Here is a 27,549-nt window from a genome sequence, read left to right as displayed (position 1 = left end):
CTGTCTCTCTCTCTCACTCTGTCTCTGTATCTCTCTCACTCTCTTTCTCTCTCTCATTGTCTCTTTCCTACTCTGTCTCTCTCCCATTCTGTCTCTGTCTCTCTCTCCCTCTGTCCCTCTCTCTCACTCTGTCTGTCTCTCTCTGTCTTTCTCTCTCTGTTTTTCTCGCTCTCTGTCTTTCTTTCCCTCTGTGTGTCTCTCTCTGTCCCTCTCTCTCTGTCCCTCTCTCTCTGTCCCTCTTTCTCTCTATCTATCTCTCACTCTGTCTGTCTCTCATTCTGTCTGTCTCTCACTCTGTCTCCCTCTCACTCTGTCTCCCTCTCACTCTGTCTCCCTCTCACTCTGTCTCCCTCTCACTCTGTCTCCCTCTCACTCTGTCTCCCTCTCACTCTGTCTCCCTCTCACTCTGTCTCCCTCTCACTCTGTCTCCCTCTCACACTGTCTTTCTCTCACTGTCTCTCTCACTCCGTCTCTCTCCCTCTCTTTCACACTGTCTCTCTCTTTCTCTCTCTGTCTCTCTCTCAAACTGTCTTTCTCCCTCTCTCACTCCATCTCTCCCTCTCTCTCTGTCTCTCTCTCTCAATCTGTCTCTCTCTCTCACTCAACCTGTCTCTCTCTCACACTCTGTCTCTCTCCCTCTCACTCTGTCTCTCTCCCTCTCACTCTGTCTCTCTCCCTCTCACTCTGTCTCTCTCCCTCTCACTCTGTCTCTCTCCCTCTCACTCTGTCTCTCTCCCTCTCACTCTGTCTCTCTCTCTCTCATTCTGTCTCTCTCTCACACTCTGTCTCTCTCACTTTGTCTCTCTCTCTCACTGACTCTCTGTCCCTCTATCTCCATGTCTCTCTCTCTCCATCTCTCTCACTCTGTCTCTGTCTCTCAATCACTCTCCTTTTGTCTCACTCTGTCTCTATATCCCTTTCACTCTGTCTCTCTCTCTCACTCTGTCTCTATATCCCTCTCACTCTGTCTCTCTCTCTCACTCTGTCTCTGTATCTCTCTCACTCTGTCTCTGTATCTCTCTCACTCTGTCTCTCTCTCTCACTCTGTCTCTCTCTCTCACTCTGTCTCTCTCTCTCTCATTGTCTCTTTCCTACTCTGTCTCTCTCCCATTCTGTCTCTGTCTCTCTCTCCCTCTGTCCCTCTCTCTCACTCTGTCTGTCTCACTCTGTCTTTCTCTCTCTCTGTCTTTCTCTCTCTGTTTTTCTCGCTCTCTGTCTTCCTTTCCCTCTGTGTGTCTCTCTCTGTCCCTCTCTCTCTCTGTCCCTCTCTCTCTGTCCCTCTTTCTCTCTGTCCCTCTCTCTCTGTCCCTCTTTCTCTCTGTCTATCTCTCACTCTGTCTGTCTCTCATTCTGTCTGTCTCTCACTCTGTCTCCCTCTCACACTGTCTTTCTCTCACTGTCTCTCTCACTCCGTCTCTCTCCCTCTCTTTCACACTGTCTCTCTCTTTCTCTCTCTGTCTCTCTCTCAAACTGTCTTTCTCCCTCTCTCACTCCATCTCTCCCTCTCTCTCTGTCTCTCTCTCTCAATCTGTCTCTCTCTCTCAATCTGTCTCTCTCTCTCACTCAACCTGTCTCTCTCTCACACTCTGTCTCTCTCCCTCTCACTCTGTCTCTCTCCCTCTCACTCTGTCTCTCTCTCTCTCACTCTGTCTCTCTCTCTCACTCCGTCTCGCTCTCTCTGTCTCCCTCTCTCCCTCACACTGTCTCCCTCTCAGTCTGTCTCTCTCTCTCACTCTGTCCCTCTCTCACACTGTCTCCCTCCCACTCTGTCTCTGTCTCTCTCGCCCACATACTCTCTCTGTCCCTCTCACTCTGACCCTCTCTCTCTCTCAACCTGTCTCTCTCTCACACTCTGTCTCTCTCCCTCTCACTCTGTCTCTCTCCCTCTCACTCTGTCTCTCTCTCTCTCACTCCGTCTCGCTCTCTCTGTCTCCCGCTCTCTCACACTGTCTCCCTCTCACTCTGTCTCTCTCTCACTCTGTTCCTCTCTCGCGCTGTCTCTCTCCCACTCTGTCTCTGTCTCTCTCGCCCACACAATCTCTCTCCCTCCGTCCCTCTCACTCTGACTCTCTCTCTCTCTCATTCTGTCTCTCTCCCTCTCCGTCTCTATGTCTCTATTTCACTCTGTCTTTCTCTCTCTCTCTGTCCTTCTCTCTCTGTCCCTCTCTCTCTCCTTCTGTGTCTCTCTCACTCTCTGTCTCTCACACTCTGTCTCTCCCTCATTCTGCCTCTCTCTCACTCGGTCTATGTCCCTCTCTCTGTCTGTCTGTCTCTCTCCCTGTCTGTCTCTCTCCCTGTCTGTCTCTCACTCTGTCTCTCTCTCTCACTCTGTCTCTCATTCTGTCTCTCACCCTCACTATCTCTCTCTCCCTCTGTCTCTCCCTCAATCTGCCTCCCTCTCACTCAGTCTATGCCCCTCTCTGTCTGTCTCTCTCTCTGTCTGTCTCTCTCTCTGTCTGTCTGTCTCTCACTCAGTCTGTCTCTCTCTCTCACTCTGTCTCTCTCTGTCTCTCACTCATCTCTCTCACTCTGTCCCTCTCCCACTCTTTCTCTGTCTCTGTCTCTCTCTCTCATTTTGTCTCTCTCTCACTCATCTCTCTCTCACTCTGTCTCTCTCATTCTGTCTTTTGCTCTATCTGTTTTTCACTCGCGCTCTGTGGTGAGGTTGGGGAATAGGGGAGAATGGGGTATGTGGTTAGGGAATAGGGGAGAACATGGATAGGTGAGGTTGAGGGATATGGGGAGAAGGTGGGGTTGGGGAATAGGGGAGAAGGTGGGTAGGTAGGGTTGGGAATAGGGGAGAAAGTGGGTAGGTAGGGTTAAGGAATATGGGGCGAGGGTGGGTAGATGTGGTTGGGGGATTTGGGAGAGGGTGGGTAGATGTGGTTGGGGGATTTGGGAGAGGGTGGGTAGATGTGGTTGGGGGTTTTGGGAGAGGGTGGGTAGATGTGGTTGGGGGATTTGGGACAGGGTGGGTAGATGTGGTTGGGGGATTTGGGAGAGGGTGGGTAGATGTGGTTGACGGATTTGGGAGAGGGTGGGTAGATGTGGTTGGGGGATTTGGGAGAGGGTGGGTAGATGTGGTTGGGGGATTTGGGAGAGGGTGGGTAGATGTGGTTGGGGGATTTGGGAGAGGGTGGGTAGATGTGGTTGGGGGATTTGGGAGAGGGTGGGTAGATGTGGTTGGGGGATTTGGGAGAGGGTGGGTAGATGTGGTTGACGGATTTGGGAGAGGGTGGGTAGATGTGGTTGACGGATTTGGGAGAGGGTGGGTAGATGTGGTTGGGGGATTTGGGAGAGGGTGGGTAGATGTGGTTGGGGGATTTGGGAGAGGGTGGGTAGATGTGGTTGACGGATTTGGGAGAGGGTGGGTAGATGTGGTTGGGGGATTTGGGAGAGGGTGGGTAGATGTGGTTGACGGATTTGGGAGAGGGTGGGTAGATGTGGTTGGGGGATTTGGGAGAGGGTGGGTAGATGTGGTTGGGGGTTTTGCGAGAGGGTGGGTAGATGTGGTTGGGGGATTTGGGAGAGGGTGGGTAGATGTGGTTGGGGGATTTGGGAGAGGGTGGGTAGATGCGGTTGGGGGATTTGGGAGAGGGTGGGTAGATGCGGTTGGGGGATTTGGGAGAGGGTGGGTAGATGCGGTTGGGGGATTTGGGAGAGGGTGGGTAGATGTGGTTGACGGATTTGGGAGGGGGGTGGGTAGATGTGGTTGGGGGATTTGGGAGAGGGTGGGTAGATGTGGTTGGGGGTTTGGGAGAGGGTGGGTAGATGTGGTTGGGGGTTTTGGGAGAGGGTGGGTAGATGTGGTTGGGGGATTTGGGAGAGGGTGGGTAGATGTGGTTGACGGATTTGGGAGAGGGTGGGTAGATGTGGTTGACGGATTTGGGAGAGGGTGGGTAGATGTGGTTGGGGGATTTGGGAGAGGGTGGGTAGATGTGGTTGGGGGATTTGGGAGAGGGTGGGTAGATGTGGTTGGGGGATTTGGGAGAGGGTGGGTAGATGTGGTTGGGGGATTTGGGAGAGGGTGGGTAGATGTGGTTGGGGGATTTGGGAGAGGGTGGGTAGATGTGGTTGGGGGATTTGGGAGAGGGTGGGTAGATGTGGTTGGGGGTTTTGGGAGAGGGTGGGTAGATGTGGTTGGGGGATTTGGGAGAGGGTGGGTAGATGTGGTTGGGGGTTTTGGGAGAGGGTGGGTAGATGTGGTTGGGGGATTTGGGAGAGGGTGGGTAGATGTGGTTGGGGGATTTGGAGAGGGTGGGTAGATGCGGTTGGGGGATTTGGGAGAGGGTGGGTAGATGAGTTTGAGGGATTTGGGAGAGGGTGGGTAGATGCGGTTGGGGGATTTGGGAGAGGGTGGGTAGATGCGGTTGGGGGATTTGGGAGAGGGTGGGTAGATGCGGTTGGGGGATTTGGGAGAGGGTGGGTAGATGCGGTTGGGGGATTTGGGAGAGGGTGGGTAGATGTGGTTGGGGGATTTGGGAGAGGGTGGGTAGATGTGGTTGGGGGATTTGGGAGAGGGTGGGTAGATGTGGTTGGGGGATTTGGGAGAGGGTGGGTAGATGCGGTTGGGGGATTTGGGAGAGGGTGGGTAGATGTGGTTGGGGGATTTGGGACAGGGTGCATGGGTGGTGTTGCCCAATGATAAAAGAATGGCCTTGTTGGATTTATTGTCCTCTTCCTTCCTTGTACCAATATCTCCAGTTGCCTTAACGTAAAGTTGCCAAACCTTTCTAAGGCTCTCGTACAGTTTACAGGTTTATTTTTGTGGGTCTTTCCAGGTCGCCAGTCTGTAACCCCTTCTGTCCCACCCTCTTTGGCCGCGAGCCCAGAGGAAGTCAAGAGGATAGAAGTGAGGGAGCGAATATATGCAGAGTACTTTGGAGCGCTGGAGGAAGAGGGTGAGTGAGAGCTGCACAGAGAAGGATAGGTACACAGGGTATGTCCAGGTATGGGACCGGAACAGAGGAGGCTCCCTCCAACATATGCTTATCCTCCCTGGAATGGGACTGAGCCTAAAGGATTGTATGATTTGCAGTTCCCATTCATCATTCCAACTATGCCTTTGCCTGGACTGTTAACGGTTACGTTTGCTGTAATTTGCAGAGGAGAGAGCCCCGGGAGCAAAGTGCAGTAAAAATGGAGCAGACAGCCCCTGGTGCCTGGTGTCTGCCCCATTTACTTCACCCCAGAATATCTGGGAGTGGGGTGGAGGGTCTGAGCCAGTTGTTCAATGAGGTGGGAGGGGCTGTTCCCGGCACCACTGACCCACACCCCACCAGAGGAGCTCCCATTTTACAGGCCTTCGAACGTGCGCTGAGTCCCAGTCTGACTGGAGAGGCACAGGTAGCAGCCAAAGGCAAGTCCCAGGCTGGGACTGGTGATGCAGGCCTCTCCCCGGCTATTTCCAGAGAGCAGCCACCATCGCTGCTGCAGGCCTCACACCGTGTATATGTGTGTGTGTGTGTGTGTGTGTGCCTGTAAACACACATATACACGTATATACACAAACACACATATACACAGACACACACACACATACACAGACACACACATACACAGACACACATATACACAGACACACACATATATACACAAACACACACATATACACAGACACACACATATACACAGACACACACATATGTACACAGACACACACATATGTACACAGACACACACATGTACACAGACACACACATATGTACACAGACACATACACAGACACACACACATATACACAGACACACACATATACACAGACACACATATACACAGACACACATATACACAGACACACATATACACAGACACACACATATACACAGACACACACATATACACAGACACACACATATGTACACAGACACACACATATGTACACAGACACATACACAGACACACATATACACAGACACACACACATATACACAGACACACACATATACACAGACACACATATGTACACAGACACATATGTACACAGACACATACACAGACAAACACACATATACACAGACACACACATATACACAGACACACACATATACGCAAACACACATATACGCAAACACACACACACATACACATACACACACACACACACACATATACACAGACACACATACACACAAGCATACACAAACGCACACTCACACACAGACACTTGCACATATACACAGGCGCGCACACAGTACCACACCGAGCAGTGCCTGTCACCCACTGAGCAGTGGAGCAGTTGGTGAACCCTTTCCCTTTTCCTGCTGTGGTTGTGTTCCCAGAGCTCGTGGTGAGGACACGGCTGGAGCTGATCAAACTGAAGGCCATGATGGTCGTCCAGGAGCTGAAATCAAAGGCCGAAGAAGTCTTCAGAAACATGGAGGACTGGCTCGGGACAAGATTCCTGCAGGAAATGGAAAGGTATTGAAGTAGGGTCTCTCTCCCCCCCCACTAACCTCTCCCCTCGCCCTTCTCCCCCCTCCCTTCCTCTCCCCTCCTCTCTGTCCTCCCCTCTCCCCTCTCCCCCTCCCCTCCCCTCTCCCCCCTCCCTCTCCTCCCCACCCCTCCTCTCGCCTACGCTCCCTCTCCTCTCTCCCCTCTCCTCTCCTCCTCTCTCCCCTTCCCTTCTCCCCTCCCCCTTCCCACCCTTCCGCTCGCCTCTTTCCTCCCCTCTCCCCCTCCCCTCCTCTCACCTCCCCCTCCCCTCTCCCCTCTCCAATCTCCCCTCTCTCCTCCACCCTTCCCCTCCCTTCTCCACTCCCCTCCCTCTCCCCTCTCCTCCCCTCCACACCCCTCTCCCCCCTTCCCTCCTCTCTCCCCTCCTCCTCCCCTCCCCTCTCCCCCTTTCCCTCCCATCCCCACCACCTTCTCTTCCCTGGCCCCTTCTCTCCCCTCTCCAACTCCCCTCTTCTCGCCTCCCCTCCCCTCCCGTCTATCCTCCGCTCTCCCCTCCCCTCTCTCTCCTCCCCACACCTCTCCTCTCCCCTCCCCGCCCATCTTCCCTCCCCTCTCCTCTAGCCTCCCCTCCCCTCCCTCCTCCCCTCACCTCCCTCCTCCCTCTCCCCTCCCCTTTCTCACCTCCCATTTCCCCTCCCCTCTCCTCTCCCCTCCCTTCCCCTCCCATCTCGCCTCCCTATCCCATCCCCTCCCATCTCCCCTCCCTCCTCCCTCCCCTCCCATCTCCCCTCTCTCCGCCCCTCTCCTCTCCCCCTCCACTCCCCTTTCCTGGGATGGCAGGACTGACGTATGAGGAGAGATTGGGTCGACTAGGCCTATATTCACTAGAGTTTAGAAGAATGAGAGGTGATCTCATCGAAACATATAAAATTCTAACAGGACCAGACAGACTAGATACAGGGAGGATGTTCCCGATGGCTGGGGAGTCCAGAACCAGGGGTCACAGTCTCAGGATACGGGGTATTCCATTTAGAACCGAGATGAGGAGAAATTTCTTCACTCAGAGGGTGGTGAACCTGTGGAATTCTCTACCACAGAAGGCAGTGGAGGTCAAGTCATTAGATGTATTCAAGAAGGAGATAGATATATTTCTTAATGCTAAAGGGATCAAGGGATATGGGGAAAAAGCCGGGAACAGGGTACTGAGTTAAGACGATCAGCCATGATCATTTGAATGGGGGAGCAGGCCCGATGGGGCAAATGGCCTACTCTTGCTCCTATTTTCTATGTTTCTATGTTTCCCCCTGCAACCCCCCTCCCCTCTCCTCTCCGCACCCCCGCCCGCTCCCCTCCTCCCCCTCCCCTCTCCCGTTCCCTCCCCCCTCACTCCCTCCCTGCCCCTCGCCCTACCCTTCCCCCTCCCCTCCACTCCCCTCTCCTCTCTTCTCCTCTCCAATCTTCCCTCCCCATTTCCATCCCCTCTCCCCTCCCCCCCTCCTTCCCCTCCCCTCTCCAATCTCACCTCCACTCTCCCCGCACCCTCTCGTCTCCCCTCCCCTTCGCTTCCCCCTCCCCTCCCCAACACCTTCCCTCCCCTTCTGTTGCCTCCCCTCCTCTCTCCTCTCTCCAATCTCTCCTCCACTCTCGGCTCCCCCTCCCCCTTCCCTACCCTCTCCCCTCCCCCTCCCCTCTCCTCCCTCCCTCCCCTCCCACCTCCCCTCTCCCCTCCCCTCTCTCCTCCCCCTCCCCTTCCTCTTCTCTCCTTCCCTCTCCCCTCCCCTCCTCCAATCTCATCTCCACTCTCCCCTCCCATAACCTTCCCTATCCACTCTCCTCTCCTCCCTTTCCTCCCCTCCCCTCCCATAACCTTCCCACCTCTCCCCTCTCCCCTCCACTCCCCCTCTCCCTTCCTCTCCCCTCCCCCCTCCCCCTCTCCCCCCTCCCCCCTCCCCCTTCCTCTTCCCACTGTCCGCCCCTCTCCTCCGCTCTTCACTCCCCTCTCCCTCTCTCCCCTCCACTCCCCCTCTCCCCTCCTCTCTCCCTCTTCCATCCTCTCACTCTCTCCTCTTCTCTCTCCCCTCCCCTCCCCACCTCCCCCTCCCCCCCCCTCCCCTCACCTCCCTCTATCTCACCTCCTCACCCCTCCCTTGGTCGTCCTTTGCTGGTTTCTAAAACTCTCCCAATCCTCAGGCTTACTACTCTTCTTCACAACATTATAGGCCTCTTCTTTTAACCTAATTCTTTAGTTAACCATGGAGAAATCACTTTTCCTGTGGAGTTTTTATTTCTCAATGGAATGTATATTCGTTGAGAATATTGAAATATTTCTTTAAATGTTTCTTCAAAATGTTCGCCATTGTTTATCAACTGTCATACCCTTTAATCTAATTTCCCAATCTACTTTAGGCAGCTCGCCCCTCATACCTATGTAGGAACATAGGAACATGAGTAGGCCATTCAGCCCCTCGTGCCTGCTCCGCCATTTGATAAGATCATGGCTGATCTGTGATCTAACTCCATATACCTGCCTTTGGCCCATATCCCTTAATACCTTTGGTTGCCAAAAAGCTATCTATCTCAGATTTAAATTTAGCAATTGAGCTGGTATCAATTGCCGTTTGCGGAAGAGAGTTCCAAACTTCTACCACCCTTTGTGTGTAGAAATGTTTTCTAATCTCACTCCTGAAAGGTCTGGCTCTAATTTTTAGACACTGCCCCCTACTCCGAGAATCCCCAACCAGCGGAAATAGTTTCTCTCTATCCACCCTATCTGTTCCCCTGAATATCTTATAAACTTCGATCAGATCACCCCTTAACCTTCGAAACTCTAAAGAATACAACCCCAATTTGTGTAATCTCTCCTCGTAACTTAACCCTTGAAGTCCAGGTATCATTCCAGTAAACCTACGCTGCACTCCCTCAAAGGCCAATATGTCCTTCCGAAAGTGCGGTGCCCAGAACTGCTCACAGTACTCCAGGTGCGGTCTAACCAGGGTTTTGTATAGCTGCAGGATAATTTCTGCCCCCTTGTACTCCAGTCCTCTAGATATAAAGGCCAGCATTCCATTAGCCTTCTTGATCATTTTCTGCACCTGTTCATGACACTTCAATGATCTATGCACCTGAACCCCTAAGTCTCTTTGGACATCCACTGTTTTTAACTTTTTACCATTTAGAAAGTACCCTGTTCTATCCCTTTTTGATCCAAAGTGGATGACCTCACATTTGTCTACATTGAATTCCATTTGCCACAGTTTTGCCCATTCACCTAATCTATCAATATCCCTTTGTAATTTTATGTTTGTATCGACACTGCTTACAATGCTTACAAAGTAATTGGCTTTATTTAAGTTTAAGACTCTAGTTTCTGACTTAAGTACGTCACTCTCAAACTCAATGTGAAATTCTGTCATATTATGATCACTCTTTCCCAGAGGGTCCTTTACAGTGAGATTACTAATTAACCCTGTCTCATCACATAATACAAGATCTAAAATAAGCCTGTCCCATGACGTATTGCTCTAGGAAACCGTCTTGAATACATTCCATGATTTCGTCCTCCAGACTACCTTTGCCAATTTGATTTGCCCAGTCTATATAAAGATTAAAGTCCCCCACGATTACTACTTTACCTTTGTTACAAGCTACTATTAATTCATGATTAATACTCTGTCCGACTGACCCCAAATGCTAGATTCTCCAGCCAGGGGAAACAGCCTCTCAGCATCTACCCTGTCAAGCCTTCTAAGAATTTTATACCTTTCAATGAGATCACCCCTCATTCTTCTCAACTCCAGAGAGCATTGGCCCATTCTGCTCAACCTCTCCTTATAGGACAACCCTCTCATCCCAGGAATCAGACTGGTGAACCTTTGTTGCACCCCCTCTAAGGCACGTCTATCTTTCCTTAGGTAAGGAAATCAAAACTGTACACATTACTCCAGATGTGGCCACACCAGAGCCCTGTATAATTGCAGCAAGACCTCCTTACTCTTGTACTCCAACCCCTTGCAATAAAGGCAAACGTGCAATTTGCCTTCCTAAATGCTTGCTGTACCTGCATGCTAACTTTCTGTGATACTAAATCTCCTTACATTTAATCTTGTATCAATGGCCCCTCATTCTAGACCCTCATACGGACATACGAATTAAGAGCAGGATATTTTTTTTATTCGTTCATGAGATGTGGGCGTCACTGGCGAGGCCAGCATTTATTGCCCATCCCTAATTGTCCTTGAGAAGGTGGTGGTGAGCCGCCTTCTTGAACCGCTGCAGTCCGTGTGGTGAAGGTTCTCCCACAGTGCTGTTAGGAAGGGAGTTCCAGGATTTTGACCCAGCGACGATGAAGGAATGGCGATATATTTCGAAGTCGGGATGGTGTGTGACTTGGAGGGGAACGTGCAGGTGCTGTTGTTCCCATGTGCCTGCTGCTCTTGTCCTTCTAGGTGGTAGAGGTCGTATGTTTGGGAGGTACTGTCGAAGAAGCCTTGGCGAGTTACTGTAGTGCATCCTGTAGATGGTACACACTGCAGCCACTGTGCGCCAGTGGTGAAGGGAGTGAATGTTTAGGGTGGTGGATGGGGTGTCAATCAAGCGGGCTGCTTTGTCCTGGATGGTGTCGAGCTTCTTGAGTATTGATGAAGCTGCACTCATCCTGGCAAGTGGAGAGTATTCCATCACACTCCTGACTTGTGCCTTGTAGATGGTGGAAAGGCTTTGGGGAGTCAGGAGGTGAGTCACTCGCCGCAGAATACCCAGCCTCTGACCTGCTCTTGTAGCCACAGTATTAATATGGCTGGTCCAGTTAAGTTTCTGGTCAATGGTGACCCCCAGGATGTTGATGGTGGGGGATTCGGCGATGGTAATGCCGTTGAATGTCAAGGGGAGGTGGTTAGACTCTCTCTTGTTGGAGATGGTCATTGCCTGGCACTTGTCTGGCACGAATGTTACTTGCCACTTATGAGCCCAAGCCTGGATGTTGTCCAGGTCTTGCTGCATGTGAGCACGGACTGCTTTATTATTTGAGGGGTTGCGAATGGAACTGAACACTGTGCAATCATCAGCGAACATCCCCATTTCAGACCTTATGATGGAGGGAAGGTCATTGATGAAGCAGCTGAAGATGGTTGAGCCTAGGACGCTGCCCTGAGGAACTCCTGCAGCAATGTCCTGGGGCTGAGATGATTGGCCTCCAACAACCACTGCCATCTTCCTTTGTGCTAGGTATGACTCCAGCCACTGGAGAGTTTTCCCCCTAATTCCCAATCGGCCCCTCGAGCCTGCTCTGCCATTTGATAAGATCATGGCTGATCTGATTGTGACCTCAACCCGACTTTCCCGTCTACCTACTATAACCTTTGTCTCCCTTGTTAATCAGGAATCTATCTAACTCAGCCCTAAAAATATTCAATGACCCTGCCTCCACCGCTCGATGGGGAAGGGAGTTCCACAGACTCACAACCATCTGAGAGAAAAAATTCCCCTCTTCTCCGACTTAAATGGGAGACCCCTTATTTTTAAACTGTGGACCCTAGTTCTAGTCTCTCCCACAAGGGGAAACATCCTCTCAGCATCTACCCCTTCGAGTCCCCTCAGGATCTTATATGTTTCAATAAGATCACCTCTCATTCTTCTAAACTCCAGTGTATACAGGCCCAACTTGTCCAACCTTTCCTCATAAGATAATCCCCTCATCCCAGGAATCAGTCGAGTGAACCTTCTCTGAACCGCCTCCAAAGCAATTATGTCTTTTCTTAAATAAGGAGACCAAAACTGCACACAGTATTCTCGATGTGGTCTCACCAATGCCCTGTACAACTATAGCAAAACATCTCTACTTTTATATTCCATTCCCCTTGCAATAAATGACAACATTCCATTTGCCTCCTAATCACTTGCTGTACCTGCATACTAACTTTTTGTGATTCATGTACTAGGACACCCAGATCCCTCTGTACCTCAGAGTTCTGCAATCTCTCTCCATTTAAATATTATACTGCTTTTCTATTCCCCCTGCCAAAGTGGACAAGTTCACATTTTCCCACATTATACTCCATCTGCCACCTTCTTGCCCACTCACTCAACCTATCAAAATCCCTTTGCAAACTCCTTGGACGCTAAATTGGGCCGTGTAGCGCCCGTTGTTTTGGCGCTACACGACATCTCCGACATCCAAGATGGTGTCTTGGATGCGCACGGACATTTCCAGCATGACGTGCGCTAGACGCCATCTTGGTATAGGAGTTAGCGCAGGCGCAGATAACGGACGCTGGAATCATGTAAAGTAGGGAGAAAATGGCTTCAATCAGTGTACAACGCTGATTTAAAGTGATAGACACCATTTTGGGATTTAACGCTCAACTCAACGCACAGTCTTAACCCCGACCATCTGAACGTGTCTTAGAGTGCCTGGAGGACCCCCCACCAGCGCTATTTAAAGGGACCTTGCAGGATTTACAGGTTAGTGGCTGGATTATTGCCTCTGGCTGCCGAGACATTTGTAACTGTTTTTGGAGGTCTCCTAGACTTCAATACCAGGACACGGGGACAGAGCCTAACATTTAGAGCCAGGACGTGCAGGAGTGAAGTTAGGAAATGCTTCTACACTCAAAGGGTGGGAGATGTTTGGAACGCTGTTCTACAGACGGCAGTTGATGCGAGCTCAATTGTGAAAGTTAAATCTGAGATTGATAGATTTCTGTGGACCAAGGGTATTGAGGGATATGGGGCTAAGGCGGGTATATGGAGTTAGGTCACAGGTCCACCATGATCTCACTGAATGGCGGAACAGGCTCGAGGGGCTAAATGCCACGGCCACTTGCTGCCTCTTGATATGCGCCACCTTCTCCTGCAAGAAAGCGGGACGTGTGTCTGGGTGATGTGTCTGTCATGGTGGAATAGCTGCCAGTGTGTGTGGCCTGTGAGTTGTGGGTGGGCGGCTTGAAACAGTGGTAATGTGTAAGGGTGAGAGGAAGCATCTGATTGGAAGAGTTGAGTACTGATGGAGAGAGTTTATTGGTGTGTGGGTGATGGGGGTGTAGTGTGTGGTGCAGTTGGTAGGAGACACCACTTGACAGTTGACCTCACTCACCTTGACCACTCATGTCAAATCATTGAACTTCTTCCTGCACTGCATCCATGTTCATGATGCTGTGAGCCTGGCACTGACTTCGTCCCCCGCTGCCTCCCACTGCCTTTTGGGTATATGTCTGGAGGGCCACTTGCCCCCCGGGGATATGGGATGCCCCTCCTTCTGTCCACCTCCTGCACCCAAGGTCTCGCGTGCATCAGCAGTGAACCTTGGTGCATGCACTCTCACAGGCCTGGTACAAACTCAGATCGGCAGATTGGTGAGGTCTGGTGTGCAGATTGGCGGATGTGGGATTTAGTAGTGCGCAACCTTTATTCAATGTTTTAACATAACTCATCAGTGTGTAAACATAGGGATGGGATCTTCATCTGTGTTTTACATGTGCGATGTCTGATCTCCGTTCAGACTCCATGCAGAGAGTCGACTGTTATTTTCAGCAAATACCAGGTACCAGTTACCTTTAAGAGATTTCTAAGAAACATCCTCCCTTTAAGAGATGGAGCTCCCTCTGGTGGTGGAAAGTTCAAATTGCTGGAATGGAACGCCAAATGCAGGTAAGTGCTCCCTTGGGTCCAAACTTGCGTCTTGCCTGCCCAGGGTCCATCGAGCGCGGGGTGTTAGTGCATCTCGCTAACATCGCCCAGAACGGACTCTTATCCAATTTTTCCGACCTTATGTCCTCTTCACAACTTACTTTCCTACCTACCTTTTGTGTCATCAGCAAACTTAGCAAACACACATTCGGTCCCTTCATCCAAGTCATTGATATAGATTGTAAATAGTTGAGGCCCAAGTACTGATCACTGTGGCACTCTACTTGTTACATCTTGCCAACCTGAAAATGACCCATGTATTCTTACTCTCTGTTTCCTGTTAGCTAACCAATCCTTTATCCATGCTAATATGTTACCCCACACCATGAGCTCTTATTTTGTGTAGTAGCCTTTGATGTGGCACCTTGTCAAAAGTTTCTGGAAATCCAAGTACACCACATCCACAGGATCCCCTTTATCCACGTTGCTAGTTACTTCCTCAAAGAACTCTAATAAATTAGTCAAACACGATTTCCCTTTCACAAAGCCGTGTTGACGCTGCCTGATTGCATTGAGATTTTCTAAGTGCCCTGCTACAACCTCCTTAATAATAGATTGTCATTTTCCCTATGACAGATGTTAAGCTAACTGGCCTGTAGTTTCCTGCTTTCTGTCTCCCTCCTTTCTTGAATAGAGGAGTTACATTCACTATTTTCCAATCTGATGGGACCCTTCCAGAATCTAGGGAATTTTGGAAAATTAATACCAATGCATCTACTATCTCTGCAGCCACTTCTTTTAAGATCCCAGGATGAAGTCCATCAGGACCTGGGGACTTGTCAGCTTTTAGTTCTAATATTTTTTTCAGAACCCTTTCCCTGGTGATTGTAAATGTTTTAAGTTCCTCCCTCCCTTTCACCTCTTGATTCACAATTATTTCTGGCATGTTATTTGTATCCTCTACAGTGAAGACGGATGCAAAATATCTGTTCAATTCATCCACCATTTCCTTATTCCCCATTATTAATTCCCCAGACTCACTCTCTAGAGGACCAACACTCATTTTACTTACTCTTTTCCTTTTTAAATACCTGTAGAAACTGTTACGATCTGTTTTTATATTTCTAATTGTAAACAATTTTACAACACCAAGTTATAGTCCAGCAATTTTATTTTAAATTCACAAGCTTTCGGAGGCTTCCCCCTTCGTCAGGTGAACGATGTGAAATGTTCACATCATTTCACATCGTTCACCTGACGAAGGGGGAAGCCTCCGAAAGCTTGTGAATTTAAAATAAAATTGCTGGACTATAACTTGGTGTTGTAAAATTGTTTACAATTGTCAACCCCAGTCCATCACCGGCATCTCCACATCATTTATATTTCTAGCTAGCTTTCTCTCATACTCTCATTTCTCCCTCCTTATTATTCTTTTAGTCATTCTTTGCTGTTTTTTATATTCTGTGCAATCTTCTGACCTGCCACTAATCTTTGCGGAATTGTATGCTTTTTCTTTCAATTTGACACTATCTTTAACTTCCTTAGTTAGCCACGGATGGTGCGTCCTTCCCCTAGAGTCTTTCTTTCTCACTGGAATGTATCTTTGCTGAGTGTTATGAAATATCTCATTAAATATCTGCCACTGCATCTCAACTGACATATCCCTTAACCTAATTTCCCAGTTCACTTTATCCAGCTCTGTCTTCATGTCCTCATAATTGCCCTTATTTAAGTTTAAAACACTAGTCTCAGACTTACTCGTCTCTCCCTCAAACTGAATGTGAAATTTAATCATATTGTGATCACTGCTACCTAGAGGCTCCTTTACAATGAGGTCATTAATTAATCCTGTCTCATTACACATTACCAGATCTAGAATAGCCTGCTCTCTGTTTGGCTCTAGAACGTGCTGCTCTAAGAAACTGTCCTGAAAGCACTCTATGAACTCATCTTCCAGGCTACCTTTGCCAATCAGATTCTTCCAATCTACGTGTAGATTAAAATCACCCATGATTATCGCTGTTCCTTTCTCACAAGCCCCCATTATTTCTTCCTGTATACCCTGTCCTACAGTGTGGTTACTGTTCGGGGGCCTATAAACTACTCCCACAAGTGACTTCTTGCCTTTACTATTTCTTATCTCTACCCAAACTGATTCTACATCTTGGTCTTTAGAACTAAGGTCATTTCTCTCTATTATACTCATGTCATCCTTAATTAACAGAGCTACCCGTCCACCTTTTCCTAGCTTGCTGTCCTTCCGAAATGTCAAGTACCCTTGAATATTCCGGTTCCATCCTTTGTCATATTGCAGCCATGTCTCTGTAATGGCTCTCAGATCGTACGTATTTATTTCTATTTGAGCTGTCAATTCATCCATTTTGTTCCGAATGCTATGCGCATTCAGATACAAAGCCTTTTGTGCTGACATTACTATTTTTGCAACCTCTCGCCTTATCTGCTGGCACACTCTTAAGTTTTCATGCTCTGTCCCTTCCTGCCACCCTCTGATTATCATTTCCCTCATTGCTACCTTGCTCTCTTGCCTTGTCTTCTTTTTTTAATTTATCACATCTTCCTTTACTTGATCCCTCACCCCTATTATTTAGTTTAAAGCTCTCTCTACCTCCTTAGTTATACGATTCGCCAGAACACTGGCCCCAGCATGGTTCAGATGAAACCCCTCCCAACGGTACAGCTCCCACTCTCCCCAGTACTGGTGCCAGTGTCCCATGAATCAAAACCCATTTCTCCCACATCAATCTTTGAGCCACGAATTTAACTCTCTAATCTTATTTACCCCATGCCAATCTGCTGGTGGCTCAGGTAATAATCCAGAGATTATTACCTTTGAGGTTCTGCTTTTTAATTTCGCCCCTAGCTGCTCATACTCCCTAAGCAGAACCTCTTCCCTCATCCTGCCTATGTCGTTGGTACTTACGTGGACCATGACAACTGGATCCTCCCCCTCCCACTGCAAGTTCCTCTCCAGCCCACAGCAGATATCCAGAACCCTGGCCCCAGGCAGGCAACACAGCCTTCTGGACTCTCGTTCTCGGCTGTAGAGAGCTGTGTCTATCCCCCTGACTATACTGTCCCCTACTCCCACTACATTCCACCAACTCCCCCCACTTGAATGGCTTCCTGTACCATGGGCCACAGTCAGTTTGCTCGTCCACCCTGCAGCCCCCACTTTCGACAATACAGGCTGCAATTGCAAAGGCTGAGGCTCCTCCACTTCTACCTTCTCGATCCCCTTACCTGCCTCGCTCACAGTCACACCCTCCTGTCCCTGACCACTGACCAATTCAGACCACCCCATCCTAATGGGTGTGACTGCCTCCTGGAACCGAGTGTCCAGGTATTTTTCCCCCTCCCTGATGTGTCGCAGTGTCTGCAGCTCGACCTCCAGCTCAATGACTCCGAGCCGAAGCTCCTCAAGCTGCAGACACTTACTGCAGACGTGTTTGGCCCGGATCACACTGGGGTCCAGGAGCTCCTACATTCTGCAGTCGCTACACATCTTTATTATGTGTTAATTAATTTATTATTCTTCATAATTAAATTTATAATTTATTAACCCTACTACTCCCAATAAGCTTTACAACTGCTAGTAAACCTTCTACGACTGAAACCTTACAATTACTAAAGTTACACTTGTTTTGAAAGTTAAACGAGTCAAATACTCACCAACCAATCACTTCTGTTTCCCTATGACATCACCCTGATCTTCTGGGAACACTCTGATTCTATCTACCCTGTCCCATTGATCCATCGCTGTAAACACTTCTATCATCGCCCCGTAATCTGTGTTATTCTAATGAACAAAGCCCCGATTTTTCAAGTCTCCGTCTCGATTTGTATTTCCACACACCAGGCAGCCTCCGAGTGAATCTGTCTCGTACCCTCTCTGAAGCCTCGATATCCTTCCTATAGTGTGGAGCCCAATACTGCGCACAGTACTCCAACTCAGGTCATTTCAAGGTTTTATATTAGCCCATCATTACCTCTTGGCTTTTATATTCTGTGCCTCTTGTGATAAAACCTAGAATTCCTCTCGCTTTTTTTCTCACCGAGGTGCTGCCTTTAATGTCCATTGACCCTGCCCCCAAATCCCTCCGCTCTCCCCCAGCCCATTCACAGGATCATTATTGCTCTTATTTTATTTTTAAGTGCAATATATCAGCTTTATTCTCAGTAATAATACATGCACACGTACAGATACACTGGGAAAGACCTGTTTTGCATTTTGAATATCTCCCCAGAGGGAGGTGCACTGTTCCCAGAGACACTGCAATACTGGGTCGATGCGTGGAGTGGACAGAGCAAGACCCTATTCCATCTCCCTGTTCCAAAAATCAATTTAATATATGGTCCCCAGATAGGGGACGTATCAGATATTAAACTGATAAGAACAGATTTTTTTTCAAAAAATATACTTTATTCATATAATTTGCAGCAAAACATACAATACAGTTGTCATATCACGTTCCAAACGTACACAATACAGATTATACAATTTGCAGGTTGCATCAAGTGCAGTTCAAATATGATTCCAATAATACAGTTACACATCATACATAATTACAGTTTATGACACTCTAGGGTGCCTCATTGCATCACAGTCAATACAGATGATTGATTACAGATTCATTATAGATACATTACATCAATTTGAATTTTACATTCTGACTGAAGGGGTTTCTCCCTCAGTATACAGTGGCGGGAAGGCGTGAACAACTGCCTCGTCAGCCTGGACCAGGAGAAGGCTTTTGACAGAATATCCCACATGTACATGATGGACGTGCTCTCCAAAATGGGGTTTGGGGAGGGAATCCGCAATTGGATCCAACTGCTCTACACAGACATCAGTAGCACAGTTTCAATTAACGGGTGGGAATCAGAAAGCTTTCCAATCAAATCTGGAGTCAGGCAGGGCTGTCCTCTCTCCTCCGTCTTGTTCGTGTGTTGCATGGAACCCTTTGCCGAGTCCATCAGGAGGGATGCGGGCATAGGAGGGGTGACGATCCCAGGCAGCGGAGGCACTCAGGTCAAGGCCTCCCTGTACATGGACCACGTCTGCTCGGATCAGCTGTCGGTCCGCAGATTGATGAGCATCTGCGACCAGTTCGAACTGGCCTTGGGGGCCAGGATAAATCGTACCAAGAAGGAGGCCATGTTCTTTGGGAACTGGACCGACCGATCCTTTGTCCCCTTCACCGTCAGGTCGGATTATCTGAAGGTGCTGGGGATCTGGTTCGGGGGGGCTGGGGCGTGCACCAAAAACTGGGAGGAGCGTATTTCTAAGGTGAAGCAGAAACTGGGACTGTGGATCGACGATCCCTCTCGATCGTGGGCAAGCACCTGGTCATCAGGTGCGAGGTGCTCTCGGTGTTGCTGTACGTGGCGCAGGTCTGGCCCATACCTCGCTCCTGCGCCACAACAGTCACCTGAGCCATCTTCCACTTTATCTGGAGATCAAAAATGGATCATGTCCACAGGGTCACGATGTACAAATCTCCAGAGAAAGGGGGGAAAGGCGTGCCCAATGTGGCCCTCATCCTGATGGCCACTTTCGTGTGCGGCTGCATCAAGCTGTGCATAGACCCTTGGTACGCAAACACAAAGTGTCACTGCGTGCTGAGGTTCTACCTGTCCCCGGTGTTGAGAAGGATGGGCCTGGCCACGCTGCCATGGAACACTCCGTCCAGTTGGATCGTTCCGCCCCACCTGTCTTTCGTCGAAACGTTTGTGCAGAAAAACAACTTTGACCACAAGACGATCAGCGAGTGGTCCACACGTAACGTCCTCGAGACCCTGCGGGAAAAGGAGATGGTGGATCCTGTCGGTTGGTTCCCCGAGCAGACTGTCAATGTCATTTGGCAGAACGCCTCATCGCCAGAGCTTTCAAACAAGCACCAAGACCTAGCTTGGCTGGTGGTGAGAAGGGCCCTTCCCGTCAGATCCTTCATGCATTCCCGGAGTCTCAGTGTCACCGTGTGCTGTCCCCGAGGAGGCTGCAGTGGAGATGAGACCGTCATCCATCTCCTTCTGGAATGTGCCTTTGCAAAGAAGGTCTGGAGAGAGATGCAGTGGTATCTGTCCAGGTTCGTCCCAAGCAGTTCCGTAACACAGGACTCTGTGCTCTACGGGCTGTTCCCGGGGACGCACACTGAGACAGACATCAACTGCTGCTGGAAGACCATTAACTCGGTGAAAGACACCCTTTGGTCTGCCCAAAACCTGCTGGTCTTCCAGTGCAAGGAGCTGTCCTCGACCGAGTGTTGCAGACTGGCTCATTCCAAGGTCCAGGACTACGTGCTGAGGGACTCACTGAGGATGGGTGCGGCCGCCGCAAAGGCTCTGTGGGGAAAGGCAACCGTTAATAACCTTCCCATCATTACTGCTCTTATTATTTTACCAAAATGTATCGCCTCACACTGACACTGAATTCCCATCTGTCACTTTTTAGCCCATTCCCCATTTTATCAATATCACTTTATAGTTGCATCTGCAGATTTCAACCCAACTCCCTCTGGGCGATATCCAAATCATTGATACACACAGTGACCAAAATGAACCAGATTTGAACCCTGTGGGACACCACTACCTACTTCTAAGCACTCTGAAAAACTGCCCAGATCTGGTCCTCTATTTTTGCTATCCTCCCCTTCATTCCATATCCCTTAACCTTTAGTAATCTCCTGTCATAAGAACATAAGAAATAGGAGCAGGAGTAGGCCAATCGGCCCCTCGAGCCTGCTCCGCCATTCAATCACATCATGGCTGATCTGATCCTAACCTCAAATCTAAATTCATGTCCAATTTCCTGCCTGCTCCCCGTAACCCTTGTCAAAGTCTTTGCTAACGTCCATGTAAACTCCATCCACTGCATTTCCCATCTACCATGTCTATTACCTCCTCAGAGAATTCGATGAGATTTGCTGAGCACAATCGTCCCTTTTGAAATCCGTCCTGGCCAGTTCTAACTATTCTCTCTCTATCTCCCCCTCTTGATATGTGGTAATTTCATCCGAATGAAAGACTCTCAAATTCTCCCGACACAGATGATAAACTAACTGGTCTGTAATTACCTGGATTAGCCCTTGTCTCCCTTTTTATAAATGGGGACTATCTTGGCCCCTCTCCAGTCCTCTGACACTCACCCACACCCAATAGAGCCTGAAATATAACTTCTGGGATCTCGGCAATTATCCCTGTCAGGATCCCAGGATATATCCCGTCAGGCCCCGGTACTTTGTCTTCCTTCAGCCCAACTAACATCTAAAATCATCCTTTTATCACTCATCTCACTCTCAGCCACTCCAGGATTCACCTCCTCTCCGATATCCTTTCCTTTAGTAAAGACCGATGGGGAGAGTTTATGAAATAGGTCCACCATTTATTGATCATCTACAAATTGACAATCCTCTCCTCTCAGGGAGTCCAATCAAACTTTTAACTATTCTCTTTTCACTGATATATTTACCCCTAACCCTAATGTAAAATATAGAAAATATATTTATCCATAGCATTCAGAAACTACGAGTGGTTTCCTATTTTAATGGAATATCCTTTTTCTGTACCGTTGCAATCTCTTTGTTTAAAACCATCCCACCGTCGGTCTACAATCCTGTTGCCAATTTCTCCTTCCATCACACCTCAGCTAACTCGCTCCTCATCTCTCGAAACTCTGCCCTGATCCAGTCTGGTGCTCTAGTTTGTGTGCTGACTTTTTCCCTTTCTAGTTGGATCTTAAACATTACTACATTGCAGTTACTACTCCCAAGATGCTCCCCCACATTCAGCTCATCTCCCTGATCCATTTCATTCCCCCCTAACCAGATCCAGCAACCCCTCAACCCCTGTAGGCCGACCAACATACTGCTCAAGGAACAATTCCATTCCCGTTTCTCCATTTAGTCTCTCTCTGTCCGAATTGATAAGTGGAAACCTCCAGTTCTTGCTGTATATTAGTGATGGTTGAGTGGACGCTCGTATTCCAGCTGTCTTTATTTGTACACCCTTCTTGCAAACATGACAATTCTGATGATCCAGTTTCTAACCTTTTGATTTTCCAGCATCAATGCTCTGTTGGACATTGGCCTGGAGCACGTGGACACCGGAACCAAGATCCGCCACCAACTGGTCCTGCACAGCAAGGAGTTCTTCGTCAATGGGGATGTGAAGATGACCCCAGAACAGCAGCCAATCACACGCTTACCCTCCAAAGAGATCCCAAAGGATGGCGGGTTGACAATTGAGCAGCTCAGTAACCTCCATCGACAGTTCATGCTCGTAGCGCCCACAGGTGAGCGCCCAGGCAAAGCAAAGGACCAATGGACCAGATCGAGGCAGCCAGAAAGAAGACCCTACCATGAGAGGGAGGGGCTGCATGGAGTTGTCTGTATATAGGGTATTTGCTGCTCCTAGCATGCTCCTCCACACTCCTTATTGAACCAGGGTTGGTCTCTTGGCTTGATAGTGATGGTAGAGTGAGGGATATACCAGGCCTTGAAGTTACAGATTGTGGTGGAATACAATTCTGCTGCCGATGGCCCACAACGCCTCATGGATACCCAGTTTTGAGCTGCTAGATCTGTTCTCAGTCTATCCCGTTTAGCACAGTGGTAGTGCCACACAACATGATGGACGGTATCCTCAGTCTGAAGATGGGACTTGGTCTCTACAAGGACTTTGCAGTGGTCACTCCTACCAGTACTGTCATGGACAGATGTATCTGCGATAGGTAGATTGGTGAGGACGAGGTCAAGTACATTTTAAAAAAAAATTTTGTCCATGGGATGTGGGCGTCACTGGCAAGGCCGGCATTTATTGCCCATCCCTAATTGCCCTTGAGAAGGTGGTGGTGAGCCGCCTTCTTGAACCGCTGCAATCCGTTTGGTGAAGGTTCTCCCACAGTGCTGTTAGGAAGGGAGTTCCAGGATTTTGACCCAGCGATGATGAAGGAACGGCAATGTAATTCCAAGTTGGAATGGTGTGTGACTTGGAGGGGAACGTGCAGGTGGTGTTGTTCCCATGCGCCTGCTGCCCTTGTCCTTCTAGATGGTAGAGGTCGCGGGTTTGGGAGGTGCTGTCGAAGAAGCCTTGGCAAGTTGCTGCAGTGCATCCTGTGGATGGTACACACTGCAGCCACAGTGCGCTGGTGGTGAAGGGAGTGAATGTTTAGGGTGGTGGATGGGGTGCCAATCAAGCGGGCTGCTTTGTCCTGGATGGTGTCGAACTTCTTGAGTGTTGTTGGAGCTGCACTCATCCAGGCAAGTGGAGAGTATTCCATCACACTCCTGACTTGTGCCTTGTCGATGGTGGAAAGGCTTTGAGGAGTCAGGAGGTGAGTCACTCGCCGCAGAATACCCAGCCTCTGACCTGCTCTCGTAGCCACAGTATTTAAATAGCTGGTCCAGTTAAGTTTCTGGTAACAGAAATTGGTTCTCTCACCACCTGCCGCAGGCCCATTCTGGCAGCGATGTCCTTCAGGACACGGTCAGCTCAGTAGACTGAGCTTGGTGTGCCTTTGTCATGTCCTGATTCGATACACAGGTTACAGCCGAGTGGTCCGTCTGTTTTTATTCTTTTTCTTTCAATGGTTTAGTACAACTAATTATCTTGCTGGGCCACTTCAGAGGGCAGTTAAGAGTCAACCTTGTTGGTGTGGGACTGAAGTCACATATAGGCCAGACCAGGTTAGGACGGCAGGTTTCCTTCCCGAAAGGACATTAGTGAACCAGATGGGTTTTTACATCGAGTTCCAGGCTCTCATTTACTAATGTGGATTGCCTTTCGCCGTTCTAGGCCCTCGTTTACTGATCTAGATTCTCTTTCGCTGTTCCAGGCTCTCGTTTACTGATCTAGATTCTCTCTCGCTGTTCCAAGCTCATTTACTAATGTAGATTCTCACTCACTGTTCTAGGCCCTCGTTTACTGCTCTAGATTCTCTCTCGTTGTTCCAGGCTCATTTACTAATGTAGAATCTCTCTCGCTGTTCTAGGCCCTCGTTTACTAATATAGATTATCTCTCGCTGTTCCAGGCTCATTTACAAATATAGATTCTCTCTCGCTGTTCCAGGCTCTTGTTTACTGATCTAGATTCTCTCCCGCTGTTCCAGGCTCTCATTTATTGATCTAGATTCTCTCTCGCTGTACCAGGCTCTCGTTTACTGATCAAGATGCTCTCTCGCTGTTCCAGGCTCTCGTTTACTGATCTAGAGTCTCTTGCGCTGATCCAGGCTCTCTTTTACTGATCTAGATTCTCCCTTGTTGTTGGAGGCTCTCGTTTACTGATCTAGATTCTCTCTCGGTGTTCCAGGCTCTCCTTTACTGATCTAGATTCTCTCTCGGTGTTCCAGGCTCTCCTTTACTGATCTAGATTCTCTCTCACTGTTCCAGGCTCTCCTTTACTGATCTAGACACTCTCTCGCCGTTAGAGGCTCTTCTTAATTGATCTAGATTTTCTCATGCTGTTCCAGGCTCTCATTTACTGATCTAGATTTCTCTCTCACTGTTCCTGGCTCTTGTTTACTGATCAAGATTATCTCCTGCTGTTCCAGGCTCTCATTTACTGATTAGATTCTCTCTTGCTGCTCGAAACTCTTGTTTCTTGATCTAGATTATCTCTCACTGATCTAGGCCCTTGTTTACTGATCTAAATTTTCTCTCACTGTTCCAGGCTCTCGTTTATCGATCTAGATTCTCTCTCACTGTCCCAGGCACTCGTTTACTAATACAGATTATCTCTCGCTGTTCCAGGCCTTCGTTTACTGATCTAGATTCTCTCTCGCTGTTCCAGACTCTCGTTTACTAACATAGATTCTCTCTCGCTGTTCCAGGCTCTCGTTTATTGATCTAGATTCTCTCTCACTGTTCCAGGCTCTCATTTACCAATATAGATTCTCTCTCACTGTTCCAGGCTCTCGTTTACTAATATAGATTCTCTCTCGCTGTTCTAGGCTCTCGTTTATTAATATAGATTCTCTCTTGCTGTTCCAGGCCTTCGTTTACTGATCTAGATTTTCTCTCACTGTTCCAGGCTCTCGTTTACTAATATAGATTCTCTCTAGCTGTTCCAGGCCCTCGTTTACTGATCTAGATTCTCTCTCGCTGTTCCAGGCCCTCATTTACTGATCTAGATTCTCTCTCGCTGTTCCAGGCCCCGTTTACTGATCTAGATTCTCTCTCGCTGTTCCAGGCCCTCGTTTACTGATCTAGATGCTCTCTCACTGTTCTGGGCCCTTCTTTCCTAATATAGATTCTCCCTCGCTGTTCCAGGCTCTCGTTTACTGATCTAGATTCTCTCTCGCTGTTCCAGGCCCTCGTTTACTGATCTAGATGCTCTCTCACTGTTCTGGGCCCTTCGTTCCTAATATAGATTCTCTCTCGCTGTTCCAGGCTCTCGTTTACTGATCTACATTCTCTCGCGCTGTTCCAGGCCCTCGTTTACTGTTCTAGATGCTCTCTCACTGTTCTGGGCCCTTCTTTCATAATATAGATTCTTTCTCGCTGTTCGAGGCTCTCATTTACTAATATAGATTCTCGCTGTTCTAGCCCCTTGTTTACTGATCTAGATTCTCTCTCGCTGTTCCAGGCTCTCGTTTACTGATCTAGATTCCCTTTCGCTGTCCAGGCTTTCGTTTACTAATATAGATTCTCTCTTGCTGTTCCAGACTCTCATTCACTAATATAGATTCTCTCTCTCTGTTCTAGACCCTTGTTCACTGATCTAGATTCTCTCTCTCGCTGTTCCAGGCCCTCGTTTACTGATCTAGATGCTCTCTCACTGTTCTGGGATCTTCTTTCCTAATATAGATTCTCTCTCGCTGTTTCTGGCTCTCGTTTACTGATCTACATTCTCTCTCGCTGTTCCAGGCCCTCGTTTACTGTTCTAGATGCTCTCTCACTGTTCTGGGCCCTTCTTTCATAATATAGATTCTTTCTCGCTGTTCTAGGCTCTCATTTACTAATATAGATTCTCGCTGTTCTAGCCCCTTGTTTACTGATCTAGATTCTCTCTCGCTGTTCCAGGCTCTCGTTTACTGATCTAGATTCCCTTTCGCTGTCCAGGCTTTCGTTTACTAATATAGATTCTCTCTTGCTGTTCCAGACTCTCATTCACTAATATAGATTCTCTCTCTCTGTTCTAGACCCTTGTTCACTGATCTAGATTCTCTCTCTCGCTGTTGCAGGCTCCTGTTTGCTGATCTAGATTCTCTCTCGCTGTTCCAGGCTCTCGTTTACTGATCTAGATTCTCTCTCGATGTTCCAGGCCCTCGTTTACTGATCTAAATGCTCTCTCACTGTTCTGGGCCCTCGTTTACTAATACAGATTATCTCTCGCTGTTCCAGGCCTTCGTTTACTGATCTAGATTCTGTCTCGCTGTTCCAGACTCTCGTTTACTAACATAGATTCTCTCTCGCTGTTCCAGGCCCTCGTTTACTGATCTAGATGCTCTCTCACTGTTCTGGGCCCTTCTTTCCTAAGAGAGATTCTCTCTCGCTGTTCCAGGCCCTCGTTTACTGATCTAGATGCTCTCTCACTGTTCTGGGCCCTTCTTTCCTAATATGGATTCTCTCTCGCTGTTCCAGGCTCTCGTTTACTGATCTACATTCCCTCTCGCTGTTCCAGGCCCTCGTTTACTGTTCTAGATGCTCTCTCACTGTTCTGGGCCCTTCTTTCCTAATATAGATTCTTTCTCGCTGTTCTAGGCTCTCATTTACTAATATAGATTCTCGCTGTTCCAGCCCCTTGTTTACTGATCTAGATTCTCTCTCGCTGTTCCAGGCTCTCGTTTACTGATCGAGATTCCCTTTCGCTGTCCAGGCTTTCGTTTACTAATATAGATTCTCTCTTGCTGTTCTAGACCCTTGTTTACTGATCTAGATTCTCTCTCTCGCTGTTGCAGGCTCCTGTTTGCTGATCCAGATTCTCTCTCGCTGTTCCAGGCTCTTGTTTACTGATGTAGATTCTCACTCGCTGTTCCAGGCTCTCGTTTACTGATCTAGATTCTCTCTCGCTGTTCCAGGCTATCATTTACTGATCTAGATTCTCTCTTGCTGTTTCAGGCCCTCGTTTACTGATCTAGTTTCTCTCTTGCTGTTCCAGGCACTCGTTTACTGATCCAGATTCTCTCTCACTGTTCTGGGCCCTTCTTTCCTAATATAGATTCTCCCTCACTGTTCCAGGCTCTTGTTTACTGATCTGGATTCTTTCTCACTGTTCCAGGCTCTCATTCACTAATATAGATTCTCTCTCGCTGTTCTAGCCCCTTGTTTACTGATCTAGATTCTCTCTCGCTGTACCAGGCTCTCGTTTACTGATCTAGATTCCCTTTCGCTGTCCAGGCTTTCGTTTACTAATATAGATTCTCTCTCGCTGTTCCAGACTCTCATTTACTAATAGAGATTCTCTCTCGCTGTTCTAGCCCCTTGTTTACTGATCTAGATTCTCTCTCGCTGTACCAGGCTCTCGTTTACTGATCTAGATTACCTTTCGCTGTCCAGGCTTTCGTTTACTGA

The 27,549-nt window shown here is 48.6% G+C and overlaps 1 protein-coding gene and 1 pseudogene across 1 annotated transcript in view; one reads left to right on the top strand and one right to left on the bottom strand.

Annotated features, from left to right (window-relative positions):
* spef2 (sperm flagellar 2) overlaps nucleotides 1–27,549 on the top strand; it is a 326,363-nt gene that overhangs the window by 194,759 nt on the left and 104,055 nt on the right. The window contains exons 27-29 of the mRNA XM_067982078.1: nucleotides 4,782–4,901; nucleotides 6,282–6,420; nucleotides 22,101–22,330. Of these exons, the coding sequence (XP_067838179.1) occupies nucleotides 4,782–4,901; nucleotides 6,282–6,420; nucleotides 22,101–22,330 (489 nt within the window). The remainder of the gene's footprint in view (nucleotides 1–4,781; nucleotides 4,902–6,281; nucleotides 6,421–22,100; nucleotides 22,331–27,549) is intronic.
* Nucleotides 18,286–18,456, bottom strand: LOC137321301 (U2 spliceosomal RNA; annotated as a pseudogene).

This window comes from Heptranchias perlo, chromosome 4 (genome assembly GCF_035084215.1).
Source record: "Heptranchias perlo isolate sHepPer1 chromosome 4, sHepPer1.hap1, whole genome shotgun sequence".
In the NCBI taxonomy this organism is placed as follows: Eukaryota; Metazoa; Chordata; class Chondrichthyes; order Hexanchiformes; family Hexanchidae; genus Heptranchias; species Heptranchias perlo.
This window is presented reverse-complemented; position numbering and strand designations above follow the sequence as displayed.